The sequence below is a fragment of the Vespa mandarinia genome, chromosome 13 (genome assembly GCF_050613455.1).
Source record: "Vespa mandarinia isolate Hongniang chromosome 13, ASM5061345v1, whole genome shotgun sequence".
NCBI classification, from domain to species: Eukaryota; Metazoa; Arthropoda; class Insecta; order Hymenoptera; family Vespidae; genus Vespa; species Vespa mandarinia.
In genome coordinates this window covers 1,725,995-1,745,722 of record NC_140822.1, presented here as the reverse complement: position 1 = coordinate 1,745,722, position 19,728 = coordinate 1,725,995, and the positions used below count along the sequence as shown (strand labels likewise).

General features: G+C 26.6%; 4 protein-coding genes across 16 annotated transcripts; 1 reads left to right on the top strand and 3 right to left on the bottom strand.

Annotated features, from left to right (window-relative positions):
- Positions 1–214: 214 nt before the first annotated feature.
- Positions 215–3,350, bottom strand: IntS9 (integrator complex subunit 9). 2 transcript variants are annotated; one of them, XM_035871965.2, is made up of 10 exons: positions 3,210–3,350; positions 2,888–3,082; positions 2,408–2,812; positions 2,036–2,282; positions 1,791–1,971; positions 1,484–1,719; positions 1,189–1,400; positions 887–1,072; positions 542–736; positions 215–462 (listed from the first exon to the last, which is right to left on the bottom strand). In XM_035871965.2, the coding sequence occupies exons 1-10, from the start codon at positions 3,216–3,218 to the stop codon at positions 343–345; spliced, it is 1,986 nt and encodes a 661-aa protein (XP_035727858.1). In that variant the 5' UTR covers positions 3,219–3,350; the 3' UTR covers positions 215–342. The 2 variants fall into 2 exon arrangements, with proteins under 2 accessions (XP_035727858.1, XP_085517026.1); XM_085660900.1 differs by having other exon boundaries at positions 302–462; positions 586–736.
- A 117-nt stretch (positions 3,351–3,467) lies between these two features.
- On the top strand, positions 3,468–4,799 carry LOC118444087 (metallo-beta-lactamase domain-containing protein 1). 2 transcript variants are annotated; one of them, XM_085660901.1, is made up of 4 exons: positions 3,468–3,618; positions 3,804–3,866; positions 3,948–4,067; positions 4,156–4,799. In XM_085660901.1, the coding sequence occupies exons 1-4, from the start codon at positions 3,468–3,470 to the stop codon at positions 4,353–4,355; spliced, it is 534 nt and encodes a 177-aa protein (XP_085517027.1). In that variant the 3' UTR covers positions 4,356–4,799. The 2 variants fall into 2 exon arrangements, with proteins under 2 accessions (XP_085517027.1, XP_035727859.1); XM_035871966.2 differs by having other exon boundaries at positions 3,702–3,866; positions 4,156–4,792.
- An 856-nt stretch (positions 4,800–5,655) lies between these two features.
- On the bottom strand, positions 5,656–16,631 carry Nhe3 (Na[+]/H[+] hydrogen exchanger 3). Of its 11 annotated transcripts, none has more exons than XM_035871958.2 (14): positions 16,330–16,631; positions 15,198–15,424; positions 15,040–15,117; positions 14,866–14,942; positions 14,328–14,537; positions 13,943–14,193; positions 13,669–13,871; positions 13,318–13,583; positions 13,107–13,158; positions 12,444–12,470; positions 11,817–11,873; positions 10,540–10,740; positions 10,256–10,342; positions 5,656–6,019 (listed from the first exon to the last, which is right to left on the bottom strand). In XM_035871958.2, exons 1-14 carry the CDS (start codon positions 16,571–16,573, stop codon positions 5,930–5,932), a joined length of 2,070 nt encoding a protein of 689 aa, XP_035727851.2. In that variant the 5' UTR covers positions 16,574–16,631; the 3' UTR covers positions 5,656–5,929. The 11 variants fall into 11 exon arrangements, with proteins under 11 accessions (XP_035727851.2, XP_035727846.2, XP_035727855.2 ...); XM_035871953.2 differs by lacking the exon at positions 5,656–6,019 and adding an exon at positions 6,026–6,593; XM_035871962.2 differs by lacking the exon at positions 5,656–6,019 and adding an exon at positions 6,026–6,565.
- A 339-nt stretch (positions 16,632–16,970) lies between these two features.
- Positions 16,971–19,629, bottom strand: Cog3 (conserved oligomeric Golgi complex subunit 3). Its single transcript, XM_035871951.2, has one exon. It carries the CDS (start codon positions 19,608–19,610, stop codon positions 17,184–17,186), a length of 2,427 nt encoding a protein of 808 aa, XP_035727844.1. The 5' UTR covers positions 19,611–19,629; the 3' UTR covers positions 16,971–17,183.
- Positions 19,630–19,728: the final 99 nt, after the last annotated feature.

Here is a 19,728-nt window from a genome sequence, read left to right as displayed (position 1 = left end):
ACATTACAGATAGTACTTGTAATGTAATTTATGAAAAATAAAATGAGATCTGAAGTATCTTAAATTATTCAGTCATAATTAAAATCGTTATATAATATACTGCCATTTTCTAATTTACATTAGTGATAATGGTATGTACTGTCTTATAGTTACAAATGTATCCTGATGAATAATATGAGATATTCATTTTATTTAATATTATACATTATAATATGGTATTATTATTGATTTAATATCACTAGTCGATAAAAATAAAAATAAATAGGACAATATATACATTGATACATAAAATTATAATTTGTATAAAATATTACCTTCGTTTATTCAATTTTATACAAGTTTTTAAAATTGTTTCAAGCACTGCATTATAATGGCTCTTAATCGTCTTCGAATTTTTTGATCGCCATTACAAAAGATATGCGTAGAATTATCTCCTATTTGAATTAAAGTATCCTCATCTTGCTAAAAAAGATAATAAAATTATTTTAATTGGTAAGTTAAAATCAAATATTGATATTAAGAGACATTATAATGATAATACCAAATGAATACTAGTAGAAGTAGGACTATGTTGTAATTTAGCACCTAATATTCCTTCCTGATTAAGTTTTTGAAGCAATTCTTGAGGATCCAATACACCATATTCGTGCTTTCTTTCCTTAAGAATTTCTTCTTTTATTGGTGCTGGTGATCCTGAAGATCCTTTACGTTTACAACTAGGTCTATCTTCTATGTTCTATACAGATAATATTTCATTATAAAAAAAAATTCTTATTTGTTTCATATATACGAGTATATATGTGTATATATATATATATATATATATATATATATATATATATATATATCTTTTCTTTGTATTGACATTCTTTTTTTCTATTGGTACCTTTATTGTATATACATTATCTTTGACTTCTAATTCACCAGTAACCGATGCTAGACTTAATCCAGGTCTAATCTCATTTAAAATAATATTTCCAGCTAAGTCGGGCTCAATAAATACGCGTCCCTTTTTACGTTTCAGAGGTAATTTTATAACTTCGCCTCGTTTGAAAGTAATCAATGGTTTTTCCTTGGAAAAGAAAAAAAGAAGAGAGAGAAAAAAAACATTCGAAATTATTTATTTAATGGATATAAAATTATCGAAAAAAAAACAAACAAAACAAAAAACTGATTAAAAAAACTTACTCCAACAGGTTCAATAACAAGATCCGTTCTATGTGGTGCAGTTATTGGCGGTTGGGTATAACATTCAGGAATAACTAAAGTTTCTGGTTTCAAATCTCTAATCAATTTATTAGCTTGAGTAAAATTAAGAGACGTATCTATTGGACAATGAACTGCTTTCATTGCCAGTGGTTGAAATGGTGCAAGTGCATCCAAATAAGGAAAATCAGGTTCTGGAATAGAAATGAAATAATTTTTATAAGGGATATAGAATTTTAAATATCAATTTCTATTTCAATTTATTATTTATCAATACCTGTGAAAATGATTGTGTGCTGTGGATTATTACCCCACAATTGAACAAAATGTACAGCATCTCCAAATCTTAAACTAGGATGTCCACAAAAAATAACACAAGGTTGCCTATAATCCGAACTAAATCCTTCCGCGTACGTAGAAGTATAATGCTTGAGTCTTGCATTTTTTACAAGAAATGCATGAGGAAAAGGTTCTTCCGGTAGATAGACTTTATTTTGTTTATTTGTTGAAAGCCTGAAACAATCGAATTAATTTAATAAATATGAAATAATTAATTCGAATAATTTACAATAGTTCGATCGTACCATTCGGCCAAAATATTTGAATACGCCAAGGAAGTTTCGGCCACGGGTGATATAAAAAAAAGAGGTACTTGTGAAAATCCAGATTTATCCAAATGAGTACTAAGACACTCAAACAAATCGTATACCACACCCGAAGGATAACATGGTATTAAAACACATCCGCCTGATCTGAGTGTCATAGCTGCAATAAGTATTATATCATATATATGTGTATATAAGAAATTAAATGTATACTTTATACTTACCAACAGTCATACACAATTCACCAAGCATTGTGTCTGGATTTGCGGTTGGTGTTTGAGTTAAACCTGTTAGTATTAACATGTTAGCATGTTTCAATGTAGCTTGTTCCATAGGTCTTGGATGAGTAGTTAATGTTGATGAACCGCTTACAAATGCAACCTTTTCGTGATCGCATGATATCAACCAATTACTACTACCTAAACAATATCCAGAACTTATAGGCGTAACTGTCAATGCACCGTATATGTCCTGGAAAAAAATAACTTATTTTTATATCACGTTATTATACAATAATAGCATATGTAAAATTTCCTTTTTCCTTTTTTTTCTTTTTTTTTTTTTTTTTTTTTTTTTTTTTATAATATTCCGATTACCAATTTTTGATCGTATCCAACTAATTGAATATTTGACAAAGCAGAATTTATAGCAGACAACGAATATATATGCCTCCATGATTTTGGCTTAAGTGCATCAGCTAAAGGAGGAGGTAATATATGTAATAATTCTTTCCAATGCTTAGCCAAAGTTGCTCTAGGTGTCTGTTCTATAAATTCTACTAATTCTTCCATAAAAAATCTTCCAATTTGTAATGTTGGTTCGGTAGCATAAATCACTCCTTTAAAACCAGTACCTTCCGTTACAAATGGTAATGCAAGCATACAAGTATAATTAGATATTAAAATGGCATCGATTTCTGAAAAATCTATTATTTTTTCAAGAGGTGGAGAAAATTCTGGTGTTGAATCAACGAATACTCTTCCACAGCATTCTTTTAATTCCTGAAATCACATATATTTTGTTCTTATGTTTTCTGGAACATAATTATATATTTCACACGTATTTATTAAACAAACCCCTTCAATTTGCCAATCTTGATGATTATCTCTTGGAAGCCAAGTTGGTAAGGAATTAAATTTTGCACTAGGAACCATAGGTAATGGCATAAAATGTAAAATAGATTGCATGCTTAATCCACAATCCAACATTAAGGTGATTCCTTTGAAACTTAGAACAAGACATGGCTTTGTTGGTTCACTTGACAAGCAATACTATATGATAAAAAATAATAAAAGAAAATATATATACATATAAATAATAAATAATCTTTCAAAGATAATAATTATTCATATATAATTTGAAAAAATATTATATATATAATATTAAAATCATAATTACCAATTTCATTATTGTAATTGATTTTGGATTTATTTTCAAGTCTTATCGTTCAAAGTGCATTCGTGTTTATACAGGTCATTGAAGCATCAAGTTCGACTTAACCTTTCCATCGCGATACATAACACGTATACATTGGAACTTTCCTTTCGTAATAATTATATTCAACTATAATATACAAACTATTGTTTATAGTATCGAAAAAATCATTTTCTCAATACGCCTTTCGATTATTTTAATATCAATAATAATTTAAACACAATGTGCGAAGTTAAAGTTCTGTTTAATGGATACTCCGAACAATTGGATGATAGAATAATGTGCGCTAATTGTTCGTGTACCTTAATAAAAGGTCCAAAATTAATTATTGTTGATACTATGACTGCTTGGGATCAGAAGAAAATTTTGGAAGGTAACTATTACAAAGGGCCGATTAATCATAGATATAAGTATATTTAAGAAGGAAAAAAAAAATCGATCAACGCATGATTTTAGCTCTTAGTCGTGAGAATGTAACACCAGCAGAAATTGATTATGTTGTATGTACACACAGTCATCCTGATCATATTGGAAATAATAATTTATTTACCAATGCAGAGCACATTGTAGGCCATTCTGTACAACATGGTGATTTATTTTATGAGGAAAATCTTAAAAATGGTATGTTCTGAATTAACAAAAAATAACTTTAATTATATACATATACATATATATCATGCATTAATATTATTTCATTTGTAGAAGAATATATTCTTTGCGAGGGAGTTAAAGTTCTTGCAACACCAGGACATACATCAGAAGATATTACTGTATTAGTTCAAACTAATATTAATGGTCGATCTAGTTGCGTCGCTATTACAGGTTTTTGTTTTTATAATTATTATGAGTTTTGTACTATATAATTAATATTCTCATAAGATTTCATTCTGACATTTAAGATTTATTTCAGGTGATCTGTTTGAAAAGGAAGAGGATATTGTAAATCCATTAATTTGGAAAAGTCTCGGTCAAAATGATTTACAAAAAGTTCAATCTTACATGCGCTCTCGTATAATTAATCTTGCTGATTTTATAGTACCTGGACATGGTCCGATGTTTTCTGTTACAGATAAAATGAGGCAAATCGTTGATAGTCAAGTGATTAAATGATTCTGCAATTAAAAACGAAACCATTTAATTCGACGATTAAATTCAACCACGCTAATCGTTTACAATCTTATTTATTTTTACAAACATTTTATTAAACATTACATAATGAAGTACATGGTATCACAACATTATTATTTGTATATATTTTTATAATGACAATTGCATGCCAAATTATATGTATAAACAAGAAAAGAAGTACAATGCGCTAAGGGCATATTGACCATTGGCTTGTGTAATGTATATTAAAATAACTTTCTATATAGGAAATTGAAAATCATTTATAAAAAGAATACAAATTAAATATGTTTCCGACATATTCGCACTTAGAATTTAAGCTATGTGTAAATGTTCACAGCCAACATCAAAAATTAACAATTTATATATTTGCATTTATCACTTTATAAGTTTTACATATTCATTTTTGTCAATAACGAATAGAATCTTTTACTTCTGAAAAAAAAAAGAAAAAAAAAAAAAAAAAAGAAAAAAAAAAAAAAAAAAAGAAAAAAAAAATATTTACACTAATATCTAAGTTATATTATCCATATATGAAAAAAACAAAGTTAATTATTATATATCATATATAAGAATTATTACTACATTTATTTCTAGTTTAATATACTTTCTTTAAAAAAAAAAAAAAAAAATAAAATAAAATAAAATAAAATAAAATAAAAAAAAATAAATAACAAATAAAATAAAAAAAAAATAAATAAAATAAAATAGAAAATAAAAAAAAAAAATAAAAAAACAAACACACAAAAAAAGAAAAAACAAAAAACAAAAAACAAAAAAATATTCACCGTGGTTGAAGTATTATTAAGAATGTTCACAACTCTAATGTATTAGCTTAAATATGCAGATCAAAAATTGATACATTTTACAAATGATATTCCTACACTTTTAACTAATGCTTTTTTTTTTCTAACATTGTTTCAAGTCGGAGAACGAATTTATCTATCATAATCTTATATGTATAAAATGTATCATATATAATAAACAAATTATAATGTAAAAGGTATTTACTGTGTATCTTGTTATATAGAATGCCCTGCACTCGACATAGAAAAATGATCACCTTTTTAACAGCAAAATCAATTTGCTGAATGGTAATTTTGTAAAAAACTTAGATTTAATTTCACATCTAGACACATTTTAATGTTTATATATTAAACAGATAAGATTATAGAATATTATTACATATATGCAAAAGATTTTTATATAATAATAAAAGTATACCAGGACCTCCACTGAATAATTAAAATGAATTGATACACAAATGGTGTATTAGGAATAACGTTTATGCCAGTTTCTTTTTTTTATTACAGTTTTATTCTAATATATATATATATATTTTTTTTTTTATTATATATCATTTTAGGAAATAGTTTTAATATAAGTTTAAAATTTCTCCAACAAAAATTTGACTGGACATAAGCAGTGTTTTTGGCAATCATTAGAACTTTCCTATCGTTTAAGCATTATGGATTCATTAAAATAACATATTTGTCCGTCGCATATTCAATAATACATATTAGCAAGAGATTAAAGTAATTTTCAATATTATGTAATTTTTATAAATGTCTGCCGATCAAACCTGGCAGGGCGACGCGTGTGTGCAGTGGTAGTGGTCCCGGACTAACTTCTCCTGTCACTGTTCCCAGCTGTTCCGCAAAGTATTAAATACATCAAGAATTTACTTGAAATTCTTATTAATTATTTAATATTATACATTGGCCACATACATCAGCATAATCATTTTCACATTCCACAGAGCGAACGTGAAGTGTAAAGGATTGTATTTACAAAAAAAGTATAATAATTGTTCTATCAACGTTTGTTTAAAGAAATTTAATAACAAATTTTCATTATCAATGTTAAGATAATGTCTAGTTGTTTTCATTTTTATAATTAACGTCAATCAATTTATTGTGCAATTAAGCCTAAATGAGCAATAAGATATTATACTTACTAACATATTAAAATTATTATACTATGGAAAATAAAATAATTCATTTTTATTATATTTCACATAATTGCACTTACGAACATAGAGGACTAAATCAAATATATAATATGTACAAACCAGACATTACCTAATGCTTAATAATATAGGTGTATTTAATCGCATAAATAAATATTATCAAGGACAGAAGATTTAAAAAACATATTCATTAATGTGTATTGTGTGTTGGACGCCATATGTTTGTCTGTGAAGAAATCAAAATAAAAAATATACTGCTTAAATTAAAATATATGGAAAGAAAAAAAAAACAAGTTAGATCTTTAGTTCATTACTATTTCTTACAATCACAATATTGATGTGTATCACAGAAGAATCAAACGTAAATAGTTTATATACTTAAAAAATACATGTCAACATGTATATAAACAATAATAATAAAACGAGAGATTATCGACGAATTATATTAATTATAAATTCATAATTAACATAATTATCATTGTTATTATATTAATAACTGCGCAAAATAATAATCTTTTTATATTATCAAAGTTTTTTTTTTACTAGATACTGTCTAAACGTTAAAAAAAAAAATTAATAAAATTTGGATAAAAATTAAAAATATAAATATCGTGTACAATTAAAGTCGATAATACAAAAATTATGATAAAACCTCATGGGCAACTTTTACTTAAATTTTAGGAAGAAGCTTGTTATTTATGCAACTTAAAGAAGCATATCATAAGAGAGAGAGAGAGAGAGAGAGAGAGAGAGAGAGAGAGAGAGAGAGAGAGAGAGAAAGAGAGAGAAAATGTTAATACAAAGAAATAGCATAGTAAATCTTTACTAACTATTAAAAGTAATTATTTGCATGAAAAGTATTGTTATTGCTCTCGTACAACATATCATTACATGAAATTTGTAAAAGCATCTTTCTTTCGAGGATTCTCTATGCAACAGAAATCTGTTTGAATTATTGATACTGACACAGAATCAAATAGCAAAAAATGCAAATGTGTATAAATTAATACTATTTATATGACATTCCTTGCATGATATTCAAGCCTGAGATGAAAAAGATATTATTTTTATCAGGCGGCATGCGAAAATATTAATAAACTAGATTATTAATAAATTAGATTAGAACAAGGAAAAAGAAAAAAAGAACGAAAGAAAAAAAGATAATAAAAAAGAAAAAAAAAGGAAAAAAAAAAAAAAAAAAAAAAAGAAAAAAGATTAAATTCAGTCAAAATCTCTAAAACAAATGATAATAATATAAAAAAAAAAAAACAAACAAAAAAAAGAAAAGAAATAATATAAAGTAAAGCAGGAACTGTGTACTAGAGTTTCTTGGAACAATTTTTCATTCTTTTTTTCTTTTTACTTTTTTTAATTATTCAAACAGGGTGATATTTTTAAATGCTACTTCTGAACAACATTAAAATTGTTTATAAGAAATGTTAATTTAATCGATAAACTCTCGTACACACAAGACTTACTGCATTTTAGGAAATATTTTACTAACAATAAATATATGGAAAATTATGTTTAATGTTCAGTGTAATTATATATGACTTCTATGTAACTCAAATTTAAAAAGAATATTTGAATACAGAGAATATAAAAGAAGAAGAATGTGTGTATATACACCAGAACATTTAGACGTTCAGTACTACCTATCGTATTAATACTTTCTCAAAAATCACAAGGTATACTTATATATGCTTACTGATACAGACAAAGATCTTAATGACTAAATTATTTACTGCTCTTTTTCTTTTTTATATAACTTATATCAATGTTATGCTTGTACTATTATTCAGGAAGCTGACAAAGACATAAGTCTAACAGTTATATGTTAAATAACAAATAACTTGATAATCATGTATATTTCAACATTTACATCATTGAAAATGTTTTCGCCTCTGAGAAAGAGAGAAATCTTATCGAATCATTTTTTTATCCATTCTATCAATATTATTTTCATTATTCTTTACAAAAAAATGAAGAAAATAAAATGAAAAATAAACGAAAAAAAAAAAAGGAAAAATGAATGAAAAAAAAAAGATCAAATGAAAAAATGGAGGAAAAGAAAAAATGAGAATTCTTTATACTAGTTGAAAGAAAATGTTAAATTACTTTTTCTGAATTGCACATTGCAAATCACTTAAAATTTAACTGATCAAAAAATTATTATTTGATTGGCTTCTTTGCTGTTATAATGTTCGTAACGGAATAAATCCTTCCATTCCGATGATTCTTAAGTCTTCATCATCATCATCATCCTCATCATCATCATCATCATCATCATCATCATCATCATCATCATCATCATCATCATGATTTCTTTTTCTCTAAAAAACCGTTAATATCGCAATCAAATGTGAACTATAATAAGTCGCTTGTAAATGCTGACAAACCACTGGACAGAAGCATAAATAAATTGAAAGCATTTATAAAGCAATTTCGGCGAAATGCTCTAGTTACATCAAGACAAAAGATATATTTTTCTTTCTTCCCCTCCCACCCCATCGAGAGACATTAAACATAATTTTCTAGATGCAGAAATAAAATATATACATGTATAAGATAAAATATTTATCTTTGATAGCAATAATTTTAAATATTTATAAAAACAAACAAATAAATATTGCAATATATAGGCAAATAAATATTGATCCGTTAACATTTTAATACAAGCCATGTGTTAATTTATAATGCAAGCTACCAATAAAAAGGACTTTACATTTATCAGAAAACATATCATATCAGAAAACATACAGATATTATATGTGTTTCTTAATTACAATGGCTTTTCAATAAATGTATTGTTATATCATGTATATGTATTTTATAACCATATATATGTATATATGTATAAATATATATGTATATGTATATATATATGGCTATATTTCGTTAGTATTGCTATGATAAATATACAGTGAAATGTGATAAACCAAATAGTGATACACACATTTCTTCATGGTAATACGTAGTTTTTCTTTTTTGTATGATTATTAAAACATTACCATTAATCGAAATGTTATTTTAGTATTAAAAAATTTAGCATCGATTAGTACATGCCTACGTTTTTTTTATTTTTTTTTTTTTATTTTTTTTTTCTTTTTTTTTTTTCTTTTTTTTTATGCACAGAATATTTTCATAAAAAATATCTTTTAGTGCAAAATAGTACCTTATACAAGGTAGAGATCAAAATTTTATTCGTTTAAAATACTTTTATCATTTTTGAGATATTGATTCGTATAGTTATATTCATATAACTATAGAATTTATATTTTTATTTTAATATCATCATAAAAGATGGAAATATTTTAAACGAACTTAATTTTTTGCCTCATTTTCTATATATTTTAATAAACTTGATTATGTATATCACCATTTCTTGCCCAAATAGAAAAGTTAGTCCCGCATGCATATAGATTTATCAACACATTTTATATGAAAGAGTCGTGGATACGTTAATTAATAAATTATCTATGTAGAATATAATATTATTTATCTACAGAAAACGAAAAAAAAAGAGGAAAAACGAAGCAATTATTATTATTACTTTTTTTTTTTTGATTCTCTGATACTTCCATATAAAATTAAGAACTTGTGTTGTACATGTTAATTAAATATTCATGTATAAAAGTCTTATGGGATAACAATGAGGTTTAGTAGAGTAGTAAGTACATATGAATGTGGCTTCAGAAACGCAAACCCATTGAAACTGATACATAAAATATATACGCGAAATACATATTTTTACAGAGGCTAGATAGAGATATTAGAAATAAGATTTCTTGTGTTATTTCTATCTTCTATGTAAGTTAAGAATTACGTATGGTTCATCAAAGTTAGTGACATCAGTGCTGTTAGGTTGATAGCACGGGTTAACTGTGTAATTGAGATTAGGTTGATGGAAACTCACCGGCTGTACGTTTGTCCTTCTTCTTTCCATTTCACGATCTTCCAGACAAAAGTCAGAATCTGAATCAATTTTTCTTGAAACATCATCCTAATGCAACAGAAGGTGACAGAGAGAGAGAGAGAGAGAGAAAGAGAGAGAGAGAGAGAGAGAGAGAGAGAGAGAGAGAGAGAGAGAGAGAGAGAGAGAGAGAGAGAGAGAAAGAAAGAAAGAAAGAGAGAAAGAAAAAAGGAGAGTAATATTATTTAAATAATTATATACGTAAATCTTTAACATATATTTTATACCTGTGTCATTTGTTGTGTCGTTGTAAGAATCCTTGCTAACGGACCACAACACACTGGTAATGTTTCTAACAAGGTAGGCCTGGAGTGCGTTAATAGTGGTTTCATATATCGTGTGTCAAAATCACCCCATATTCTAGCGAGCAATGCTTTCTCATTAGGTTTTGCACCGGTTGGCACTGATCCATCCTGCATAGAATTATACTGTGAAATTTGAATAACATTTTTGTTATCCACCCTGTATGATTATATAATAAATTTCTTCTAAGTTATAAAAATAATTAATACTTATTATTTCATACATTAAATTGTAATTAAAATTAATGCAATATTTATAAAGTATTACGTTGTAAAATATTTTCGCTATATGATCATACAATTCAAATCGTTTCTTTAAAAATTCTATATAATTTTTATTTTAAATATAAAAATTAGTCCTTTCTTAATTTTATATTACGGATATCGCTTCGTTGATTGTTACATTTAAATTATGTTGTTTGTCATTAAAACATGCTCATAACATTTATCTTTTGATTCTTTAGTTATGTATGTATGTATGTATGTATGTATGTATGTATATATATATATATATATAAATATACATATATATTTACATAAAAGATATTGAAAGAGTTACAAGTTTAAAAAAAAAATTTTTCAATTTACTACAATTTTTCAGATTGCACGTTAAAAGTACTTTTTTTTAATTAAATCTCATTTGGAGTATATATATATATATATATATATATATATATATATATATATATATATACACACATTTTGTTAATAAAAATTTGTTTACTTTCTCTGTATCACTACCTTGACATACAGAATGGATAACAAAAGTAACAACTTTAAATAAAATAAAAAGCACATGCAGATAGCAAACGTTTTAAGTAATTATTTATTTCGTAAGTTTATGTTGCAATATGATTGTGTAATAATATAATTGAAAATTGTGAAGAAGCAGCATTATTGTAGAAAGATTTTTAATCTATTACGTTAATCTATTGTATGTATTGTAATTATTAGTTATATATATAACTGTCACATGCAAAATGTAAATTAGCATGAAATATTTAATTAACTTCATTAATTATTCCAATAAGATTCAATATTAATTTTGTGTATGTGCGTGTGTATTCATGAATCTAATTGGTAATTGTTATTTTTTTGTGCATTAAATAATTAATAGATTTGTATACTTTATTCGATATAATTATTATTCTATTAATATTCACAAAATTGCAAAGAACCTTTAAATCTCTGTGCAAACATACCGGAGGACTTCTTTCCCTACGCATGTCCAGATCGCCAAAGCCACCTTCGCCACCAGACTATCAATGTATCAATATTAGCAAGTTAAACAACTGTATTTTCTAAATTAATTATTAAAAGTGCAATTATCCATAAATATTAATAAGATATTAATTTTATAATGTTATCTGCATGCTGCGTAACTGAACCGAAATTAAAGGAAAAATACAAAAATAAAAAATGAAAAAGTAAAAAACAAAACAAAACAAAACAAAAAAAAAAAAAATAATAATAATAATAATAAATTAAAAAAAAAAAAAGAAAAAAAAGAAAACTAATACATGCTGTTAAAATGAAATAAAAATATGAAAGTGAACAGATTTTTTTTTTATCCTAATAATTAAGATCTATAAATAATTAATAAACTCATAAAAGATTTTTAATAATAATAAAGAATTTAAAAAATTTACAATCTATAATAATGTATTCTACAACAATGATTTTAGGCATGTGAAAAAAAAAAAAAATCTGAATCTAAAAAGAACTTTTGGATTTCATGTATAATTCTACAATCTGGGATAAATATAAAAGTTATGATTTTATACGCATGAAATAATATTGAAATATAAATTTAATGAAATAGTACACACCTCCATGGTGTCCAGTGAATTGTACACCTGGATGAATAAGATACAATGAAAGAATAATGTAAACATGATGCAATTTAAAGCTGTCATGCATAGATGCTTCTACATTTTAATAATTGAATTCTAAAGGACAAGTTTTTATATTTCTCTAAGTTATGTATACATTGCACGACTATACATATATATTTTGTAACAAGTATTGTAATTTGTACAACTGTATTTTACAGATTTACTAAGATCTACAACAGCGTATGGGGCGAGAACAAAAAAATATGCTAGAGTTTATTATCAAATGAAATACTATATGATAATAAGCAAATTTTATATTAAAAAATGTATACTAAAAATGATTAGACAATAATAGCAATACTATTTTTTTTTTTTTTTTTTTTTTTTAAATATCAATGTAAAAAATGATCACGTGTATTTTAGCTGCAAATTCCATGGAATTATATGAAGCTATTTTTTTCCTTTTTCTTTAACTATTTTTTTTCAAAAATGAAATAAAACAATTTAAGGAACATTTTCATTCGAATATTTATAATATCACACGAAGTAATTTATTGATTTAAACATTATTAAAATATTGGATTTATTATATCATAACAACATTATGAGCTATGAACACAAAATTATATTAGATTGAATAAATTTTAATGTACTTACACTACGTACTCCATTTTGTGATAAACCTTCTATTTCTTCATCTACACCGACCCTATAAGGAAAAAAAAAAAAAAAAAAAAGAAAAAAAAAAGAAAAAAAAAAGGAAAAATAAGGATAATATTATTAGTATTAAAAATAAAAAAAGAAAAGAAAGAAAAAAAGAAAAAAAAAAAAAAAGAAAACGAATATCGAATAACTATACCATACTTACGGTATATTAAACCAACTTAAAAATTGAGTCGTTGCACCACCTTGTAAAATTACTGTCAAGATCACAATTAAACTTGTCGTAGTTAACATGGCTTGTCTAGCACCTGATACAGTATTTCTAATTGCAAGAGCAAAACTCATGGCTCCGCGTAGACCAGCGAAGAAAAGCATGTGTTGATAATTCATTGAAATTTTTGGTTTTCTTGCTAAATTCAATATGAATGATAATGGATAAACATTTGCAGCACGTCCTAAGAGAGCACAAAGCTATTGTATTGTAGTTAAGGATATTATTACATACATAATTATATACATATTATAATTTTATATACATAGATTTAAAAAAGGATACAAAGCCAGCAAAGATGAAGCCTGGATCAAAGTGATGTTTTGGAAAGGTAAACATCGAAACGCCTATATAACTGAATATAAAATTTTCAGCTAAGAAATTTAATAATTCAAAGAGATGTTTTGTCCGTTGACGAGAATCTGGGCTTAAATTATTATACGTATAATGTGCTTGGCAAATGCCACAAAATAAAACAGCGACCACACCTAAAATTGCAATGTAACATTATATATATTTTTTATAAAAAAGAATTTGTATCGTTTTTTTTTTTTTTTACCTGTAAGATCTGAAGCTTCAGCAATTAAAAATGTGCTATAAGACATTAAGACAAATAGAGCCGATTCTAAAAGTGGAAAATCTCTAACTCTAGTAAATTTGGTTAACAATGCAGTAATACATCCCATGGTGGCACCAATGAATAAGGATAAACTAAAAATACAAACAAAATCGCCAAATGCTTGAAAGAATGCTACCGTTTCGAATCCCCCAGATCCAGATTGGTAACGTTCACCATAATTTTGTATTGAACTGGAACAGAAAAGAAGGTACAACATATTTCTTTGTATTTAATACTTTAAATTAATATTAAAATGAAAAAATTTTAATGTTAACAAAAATAAAAGAAAATATATATATATATATATATATACACATATACATACCCACTGAGAACAATAGCAACTGCATCGTTAAGTACACTTTCTCCAAATACTAAAGCATATAAGTTAACATCTACATGCAGATCGTTAAAAATAGAAATTATTGTTAGCGGATCTGTCGGAGATATCAGAGCACCAAAGTACAAAGTATCCAAAAATGTAAATGATGTAGAAAGATGTGGTATTAATTGTACGAAGGCATACATCAATGCTCTGAAAAGAAAAACATGATTCATACTAATTAGGTCAGAATACTCAATGAGAGTTTTACTATCATGTTTACAAAGTATTGTTCTCTCTCTCTCTCTCTCTCTCTCTCTCTCTCTCTCTCTCTCTCTCTCTCTCTCTCTCTCTCTCTCTCTCTCTCTCATTTATTTTAACATGATAACTTAAGTACAGATAGCAGATAAATATAATCAATTGACCTATGGATAATAAAGTTATCAAAAAAAAAACAGACAGACCAAACAATGTTAAAAAGAAATTCAAGTACATCAATGAGACAATAAATTTCATAGAATCATATACTATGAATAATTACCCAATGACAAATGCTGATATTGATGTTCCAAGCAAAGCATACATTAAAATTGCTCCTAAATTCCTAAAGAAATATTTCTGAAACAATATAATAGTATATACATATATAATAAGTATAATTTATTCATTAATTATATTATTATATATAATAAAAATATTAATTAATATTATTTACCCTTTTCAAACTATATCCAGCATGAAAAATTATTGGTGGCAGTATAATATTAAAGAATATTTCCGGATCGAAAGTAGCCTGTAATAAAGACGAGATATATTATAAAAATAAATAATATTAATTATAATAAAATATTTTCAAAGTTTATAAAAGTTTACCTTCAAATCAATCTCATTGTCCTCTTTATAAATTTCTCCACGAAAAGTATAAGCAAATGTTTCATTTTTAATTACACCGCCACCTTTGTCTTCAGGAAAACGCAACCATAATGTATCTGGAGGAACTGATTGATTATATTTACTACTGTTATCTGGTACAACTGGCATATGCAGTATAGCACTATTTGTTGTAAATCCATAACGAATGATTGCTCCTATGATCAACCCTGAAAAAAAAAAAATATATATATATATATATGTATATACAATATATACAAAATACAACAGTATATAATAATTACAAAGATTACTTATGGCACTAAACGTTTAACTGAACAATGAATACAATGAACACATATTAAAATACAGGAGCAATTATATTCTTCCTTATATAATATGTTGAAATGCAAAATGACTTATACAATCTATTACCTAACCAAGTATATTATTCTGCTTTTTTTTTTGTTTTTGTTTTACATTTCCTTTTATGATTCAATGACAAAATATTGTTTACTCTTTTATATAAGATTGAAAATAATACTTGATGCATCAGTACATGATCTTTGAAAAAAGGAATATATAAATGAAAAAAACCAATGCTCTATCAACAATTTTAAGAAAAAATATTAATTGATTGATTTATAATTATAGTTCTAATATTATATCGACAATAAATTTTTATTATTATAACAAATTGTAATATCGATTATTTTGTTAACAATGATATCATTAAAAATCGAGAGAGAGAGAGAGAGAGAGAGAGAGAGAGAAAGAGAGAAAGAGAGAGAGAGAGAAAAGATTTAATAAAAATTATCCAATATAAATAAATATATACGGATAAAAATGTCGAGGGACAATAATGATGGAATCTATGAAAATTACGACGTAGTTTTGTTGTTCCTTATTACATAATGGTATCATTAAAATATTTATATTTCGCATAAACCGCAAATCATCTCAATGCCTATGACATTTGACAATAAATTGACAATAAAATTTGAAAGTATATTTAACGTTTGTTAACACTCGTCGCATTGTTTCTTTCTCTTTTGTTAAATATCAATCAACATTGATGATAATATTAAATTAACAATTAAATGTTTTGATTAATGGTAAAATGTATTATTCTTACCATAAATGACAGCTAGACCAGTTTCATGGAGGAATCTTAGTCGACGATGCTTGAATGTCCATATAGTTAATACAGTTAATATTAACAAAAATGTATAAAGAAGGAGATTTAAACTATCAAGTCTATGTAATAATTGAGCTTTAGCATCTAACTCAATATCTGTCGCTGCACCGTCGCATGAATTTAACAGGAAAATAGAGAAAATTATATAAAATAAAATACGTATACCACATTCAACTGCCATTTTCACTTTTCTGATATTTTCTAACGTAGTATCAGTATGACCAACTTTTACGATTGAATTCTTGACAAAGTTTAAATACATACATGTGCATATCATGCGTGTCATGAACATTGAAAAAGTAACTAGAGAGGGAACTGTGCGTTGCCACGTCAGCGTCGCCTGGCGGCCATTAAAGGAAACTAACACCGCAATGGCATCTTTATATCGCCATTTGAACGTCTTTTTATATAGGATATATTTTCACGTGCTAAATTTTAATTAATTCAGAATTTATGATTAATAGAAACGAATAAACGTGATATATAAATTTATACAAATTTATATTTAGTTTCGCAGTACTTTATATTGTTTCATCCAGTGATTAGTATAAAAATTGTACTATATTTAGTTTAGATACATCTATATACATATAAAACTTTCGATATACAATTATTTTATTTTGCATTGCACTTTAAATAATGGGCCTTTCTTTTTTTTATCCCTTGAACTTGCAATGAAAAATATTAATTTATATACATGTTAAATTAGATCGTTACAAAGAGTTTTGTGTACATACATGTATATATTTACATAATCGTCTGTATAATAATTTCAATTCTTTTCTATTTCACTAAAGTTCCTCCTTATCTTGCGAATTTTTATTTTCTAATTGTATTGATTTATTTTGAACAAGACTGGACGAACTTAATATAACAGAAATTTGTTCCGGTAACGGGCAAGCAATTAATAAAAGTTCTTCCGAAGTATAATACTTGCTTAATAATTGATATAATTGCGCAAATGCAGCACTAATATTATTCTTTATCGGTCTTAATAAAATAAATTCTGTTTCTTTGTTGGCTAAATATAATTGCATCGATTGTTGAATATTTGGAAGCTTAAATTTAATTGTTCGTAAAACATCGGCAACAATGGCATTTACTTCTTGAGCAGTCCCAAATATCTTTTGTTTTGTATTTGCGTCGGGAGAATTAGAATATACTTTTTCCTTTTCTAATAATTGCATAATGGGATTTATCAATACATATGTAGCATGTTGAATTAATCTCTGGCACGCATGTTTTAGGTTATTATCAACCTCCTTACGAGAATCAATTAATTGTTCTTTCATTTTAGGTGCGCCTTCTAATAGAAATTCCAATAAGGCATTGTTCGACAAAGTGAAAAGCTTTGAACTTTTCTCAAACAATCCAAAAGCCGCCATCTTTACTCTGGAAAAATCCAAACTATATTCCTTGATAGTGAAGTCTACTTGAAACGGGGCGATTTGTTCACGTAATATTAGTAAGTGTTTGATTTGAAATAATTCAGCATCCAACGTAGAAGCTCTATTTTCAATATCATTTCTTGCCTTCTCTATACTTTGGACACAAAGAGATATAGCCTCTTGACTAAGCGATTGAAATACAGATCTATCTACGCATCTATAGAGTCGTGATAAGCAAACCAATGTTCTGCGAACTGTAGGATACCACATTCCATGTAAATCTGCTGGAGAACTACCCATATGAGATTTTTGATAAATAGAATCCATTATGATATGATTTCTTGACACTGGCTCTAAGATATTACTGTCGTTAGATGATACAGATATTCTTTTCATTCTTGATTGACGTGTTTCCTCTCTTATCGATTCGGCAATATCTTCCATCATTTTTAATTTTTCCGGATACGCTAAATCGCCAGGCGATGGATTATAATTTAATACGTCAGATTGTAAATACAATTGAGCACGGAAAACAAGTCTCTCTTGTACATCGTGTAAAAGTTGTAAGCAAATATTTCCAAAGCCTTCTAATGGCTCAAAATTATTTTGCACGTGTTCGTCCAACATTTCTATCCTTAAAATACAACAGATTTCTGCCAGAGTTTCTAAATGATTTATATGAATTATAAACGGTCTTATGGTGTCGTATAAAGAGGTACAAAGACTTTCAAGAAATGTTGTTAGGCCGATAGATGGTTTCGAAAAGAATTCATAAAACAATCTGTATTCGTCAACCGATGCATGTAAAAGTAATGCACACGAATGTCTGACTAAACTGCAATGATCTCCGTTGTATCTCTCCTTTATGGCAGATAATGATTTTTGAATGCTAGGGCCTAATACTAAACCTCTTTGACTCCAATAATATTGATGACATTCTAATAATAAATTATTATATTCCTGTCTTTTTACAGATTTCGTTTCCACTTGTTCTATTATAGGTTTTACTTTTGAAACGATAGTTTGAAATCTCCCATAAAATAATGCCAAAGCAGCATCCATATTTTCTTGTATACCTTCAGTTTCATTAAAATTTAAAATGCTTTCTGTAGTTCTTGAAAATAAATTAAAAACATAATTTTGTATCAAAGTTATAATCTTGGATTGACAATGTCTATATTTAACTAAATAAGTGGCACTTTCTTTGAAAGTATTATTTGTTTGTAAAGCATCCATATTGATATCTACTTTGTCTACTATGTTAAAAAACATATCACTGTTTACGGATAAAGTAGAAGCTTCTAATTTTTCCATTATCACATCTACTTCTTTAAAATACTTCACATATTCCGCAATACTTTCTACCATAGAATTTAATCGCTTTTGATCCGAGATAAGTTCTTCGCTAGCATTGTGCAATGAGGATGTTTTATCAGATACTTCGGCATATTGTTTAAATAGAATAGAAAAATCTTCTAAGGTATCCTTGATAAGCTCACAAAGTTCTTGACATTCTTGACGACGTGTTTTAAGATCATTTAAATATAACATATATTTCAAGTTCTCAGATGATATAAATTCCTTTTCTAATTTCGTATAATATTCTAGAACATCTTGACATCGTTCAATTTGCGTTATGTTATCACACTTATTTTGATTTAAATGTTCATTATTCTCGCTGGTATCTTCGTATGTTGAATTGTTGAGAGAAGAAAATTCTTCTTCCAATTTTTGCAAACAATCTTTTTGAAAATCTGTTAACGGTGCCAGACAATTTTCAGCAGAATCCCATTGAATTAAATCACCCGGGGTACACGTTACTCTCGCCATTTTCTTTACATTTCTGACGTTGAAATTCGATCGCGTATCGTACTGCGGCCCTACAACGCCATCTCGCGTTGGAGATTTAGTACTAAATTAAAACGAATCGTGACGTGTAAAGATATAC